This window comes from Triticum aestivum, chromosome 7D, assembly GCF_018294505.1.
Source record: "Triticum aestivum cultivar Chinese Spring chromosome 7D, IWGSC CS RefSeq v2.1, whole genome shotgun sequence".
Taxonomy (NCBI): domain Eukaryota; kingdom Viridiplantae; phylum Streptophyta; class Magnoliopsida; order Poales; family Poaceae; genus Triticum; species Triticum aestivum.
The window spans coordinates 611,504,618-611,508,359 of NC_057814.1; the positions used below are offsets into that span (position 1 = coordinate 611,504,618).

The 3,742-nt window shown below is 40.5% G+C and overlaps 1 protein-coding gene across 4 annotated transcripts; it reads left to right on the plus strand.

Moving 5' to 3' along the window:
- The first annotated feature begins 247 nt into the window (after positions 1-247).
- Positions 248-3,308, plus strand: LOC123168532 (receptor-like serine/threonine-protein kinase SD1-7). 4 transcript variants are annotated; one of them, XM_044586418.1, is made up of 8 exons: positions 284-323; positions 645-768; positions 1,082-1,220; positions 1,332-1,587; positions 1,669-1,897; positions 1,993-2,143; positions 2,251-2,481; positions 2,655-3,308. In XM_044586418.1, exons 3-8 carry the CDS (start codon positions 1,128-1,130, stop codon positions 3,063-3,065), a joined length of 1,371 nt encoding a protein of 456 aa, XP_044442353.1. In that variant the 5' UTR covers positions 284-323; positions 645-768; positions 1,082-1,127; the 3' UTR covers positions 3,066-3,308. The 4 variants fall into 4 exon arrangements, with proteins under 4 accessions (XP_044442352.1, XP_044442353.1, XP_044442351.1 ...); XM_044586417.1 differs by lacking the exon at positions 645-768 and having other exon boundaries at positions 248-323; XM_044586416.1 differs by lacking the exon at positions 284-323 and having other exon boundaries at positions 353-805.
- Positions 3,309-3,742: the final 434 nt, after the last annotated feature.

Sequence of the window (3,742 nt, forward strand, 5' to 3'; positions counted from 1 at the left end):
CCGGATTTTCCAGCCCCTCCCAAAAAATCTGAATAAAAAAAAACCTTGTTCACAACGCAAGTTCCCTTGAAATGTCATGGAAAAGTCTGTCAGCGGCTACGAAACAGAAGATAGGTCGATGGCGTCAACTCAACATTATCTATTCAGTAGTTTCATGTTTTTTTAAGTGCAACCAACCCCACCTTAGCTCCGTGGGTTTAAATGATGCTTTGATGGGATCCTCATTTCCAAGGAGCTAGCAGACCTCCCTCTCTCTCTCTCTCTCTCTCTCTCTCTCTCTCTCTCTCCCCCTCCCGCCTTCTCTCTCTCTGACTTCTCTCCAGGTTAGTGCTATTCTTTCCCTAGTTTGCATGACAGTTCTATTTTCTTCTCTATTTTTCCGGAGAGTCATGTTTTCGCCTCCGGGTATGTGTCCCGGATCCTGATATACAAAATATTCAAAAAAAAAATACTCCAAAGTTTGAGAAAATCATTAAAAAGGTGTACATATAGGCATACTCATCGTACCTGTAAATATATTTTAGCGGATATTTTCATTTGTGGACTGCACAAAAAAGGTGTGCGGTATAATAGTGAATAGTGCATCCCTTATAAATCCAAATATTTTCCTTTTTGTGTAGCCTGGAAATAAACATTTTTTTCAGGAAAAAAAGGGCGTGAGTATTACTCTGAAATAGGACTGTCAATCATACAAAGCCGGGGCACATCGCCCAGTCCTGGTCACCGACACACCACCGTGCGCTCTTCCTGTCTACCAAGATTATGCAAGTAATGGCCTAAATAGTGTCTTTATGATAATTAATAGGTATATATCTTGTTTAAAATTTTCTAAATATAAGGACCTGTGGCACCAGCTAATTTTTCTGTATTAGTAGCTTCGTCCCTTTTTCCAGTAAAAAAGGTTATTCGTACTTTGTCATATTGTAGAATTTCCATACCTCTAGGAGGTTTGTGCAGGCTGTTGATGTCAAATTGCAAGTTTAATTCCAAGTGGGCTAATCCAAGAGCCGTGGGTGGTGATGAATAATCATTGTGAGTATCTCCCATCTTAAGTGATGGATGTTTTTTTTTCCTGTCCCAGGAACAAGATTGATCAATCATAAGCCTGCTGGGAGATATATTATAGCATGGATTTTAAACTCAGTGTACTTGAAACCATTACCAATAATTTTTCAGAAGACCGAAAAGTTGGCAGTGGTGGGTATGGAGATGTTTACAGGGTATGACTTCTATATATTCCTTCTAGCTTTCATATGATAAGTCTGCTGAGTGCTGACTACAAATCTATGATCTCTTAAAATCTGTGATCTATTAACAAGTGAGTTTAACAGGGGATGTATAATGGGGATGAGATTGCGGTGAAGAAGCTTCACCACTTGGTAGGACTTGATGACAAAGCATTTGACAGTGAATTTCGTAACCTTAGCAAGGTCCAGCATCAAAATATCATACGATTAATTGGCTACTGCTACGAATCACGACATCAGTATGTCAAGCTCAATGGGGAACTAGTTTTTGCTAAAGAGATGGAGCGAGTTCTCTGCTTTGAATTTATGGAAGGTGGAAGCCTTGATCATCATATCGCAGGTTTGATGGATGATGCTCCACATTGGCATGCTAAGATGAATGGTTTAGTAACCTCATATTTTTCTATTTTTGCTTTGACAGATGATTCTTGTGGACTTGAATGGCCAACATGTTATGAAATTATTAGAGGGACTTGCGAGGGCTTGAATCATCTACATAATTCACAGGGAAAACCTATTTTACATCTGGATTTAAAACCTGCCAACATATTGCTAGATAAGAACAAGACTGCCAAAATTGCAGATCTTGGTTTGTCCAGACTTGTTGCGTCAACACAAACCCATAAAACAGAAGTTGTCAAAGGATCACAGTAAGTTGATGCAATGCATGCTTTAAAGAAATTATTTTTAGTGCTTTGTCTTGAACTAACCACAATATATGTTTGACACTTATGCTATGTTGCAGAGGGTACATGCCACCAGAATACATAGACGATAATCTTATATCAATGAAGTTTGACGTGTTTAGTTTGGGGGTTATAATTATAAAAATAATGGATGGAAATATGGGCCGCTCCCGCTGTTCTGAGATGGGCAGTGAACCATTTATTGAGTTTGTAAGAAAACTTACAATGATCAGTTATATTTTCATATGTCCCAGTATGTTTCGTGTGCTAGTCTTTTTCTCCGAAACTTTCTAACTTCATATACCAAAACTTTGTAGGTATGTAAAAAATGGATGACAAAGCTGCGGGCAAAGTCGGGATATTCATCAGATGAAATAGACAGGAAATGCATGAAGAAATGTGTTGAAATAGCATTAAGATGTGTGGTGTCCGACCGGAATAAAAGACCATTAATAAAGGATATCGTCAAAGAACTGGAAGAATTAGAAGATGAGATTAAGAAAATGTCAACGTCTTCTGTTCAGTTAGAAGAGCTAGTCGCACCTCAGGTAGCATCATCCTGATAGCATGGATATTTTTTTTATAAAACCAAGCGATATGTTTAACATATGTACATCATGTTAACAAAAAACACTATTGTAATATGATGCTAGCTTGTCAAGGATGTGCATCGATATAGCTAGGTTGCACACACATCACATTAACTCCGTGTTCCTTGCAGAGAGGCTGTGATTCCAACGTGCTTGCTGTTGATCCGACCCTGGAGCTGCGCTTCCTGTTTGAGCCAAGGAAAGACATATCAAGCTGCCTGCAGCTAACCAACATGACGAGTGGCTTTACTGCATTTAACGTAAAGACCAACCACACCAAGTACAGAACACAGCCAAGCAAAGGAGTTATGCCACCGTGCTCCAAGCGTTATATCTCGGTGACCCTGGTAGCACAGGATGAAGCACCACAGAATATGCAGTGCAACGACATGTTCCTTGTGCAGACTGCTTGTGTCGGTGCGAACCTGACATCCGATGAGATGATCACCGAAGACTTGTTCAAAGAAGCCATGGCTGAGAAGGTGATGGATGTGGTCAAATTGCCGATCGTTTATGTTTCCCTGGACCAATTTCAATGCTAGAATTGCCAACGAGAGGAATTAGCAGAATGCCCTTGCCAAATTCCTGGTAAATTACATACTCATCACATGTTGTGTGGCCATACTGTATGTTTGGTTTGTTCGAGTAATTCAGGCAGCTTCCAGTGTTGCACCTCTAGCCCTAGTCCTTTTAAAAATACTATGTTTCTGTGTTTGTAATTCCAGACAGAAAAGAAACTTCATGGACACATGTGTAATAATCATTTGGTATGTTGTTTTGTATTAGTCTATATGTCTATGCTGAAATGATGTAACAGCTCGTTTGGCTCCCTTGATTTCATTTCATTGGGTAGAAATGAAATGAAATGAAATCTCTGTCATAATTTCATTTGGCTGAATCCAAATTTCATGTTTGGCTGGCACTAGGACTTTGAGGGGAAATAACTACCAAAACCAAAATGAGCAATAATATGCATTGAACCTCTAGCACTAGTGGAAAACAGGGCTATGGTCCCGGTTCCAGAGGGCCTTTAGTCCCGGTTCTGGAGCCGGGACAAAACAAACGGGACTAATACCCAAAACCTTTAGTCCCGGTTGGTTTACGAACCGGGAGCAAAGGAGGTCCACGTGGCCGTTGTGGGGCGCCCAGGCAGGAGGACCTTTCCAACCGGGACCAAAAGGCATCTACGCGTCAGCAGCTCGCAGGCGCTGGGTTTTTT

Bases quoted from the DNA above. Each gene is read 5' to 3' on its own strand.
- LOC123168532 (XM_044586417.1), top strand. From the start codon at position 1,128: ATGGATTTTAAACTCAGTGTACTTGAAACCATTACCAATAATTTTTCA. The intron at 1,221-1,331 runs GTATGACTTCTA...TGAGTTTAACAG, and splicing joins GGTATGGAGATGTTTACAGG to GGGATGTATAATGGGGATGA. The intron at 2,482-2,654 runs GTAGCATCATCC...TGTTCCTTGCAG, and splicing joins AAGAGCTAGTCGCACCTCAG to AGAGGCTGTGATTCCAACGT.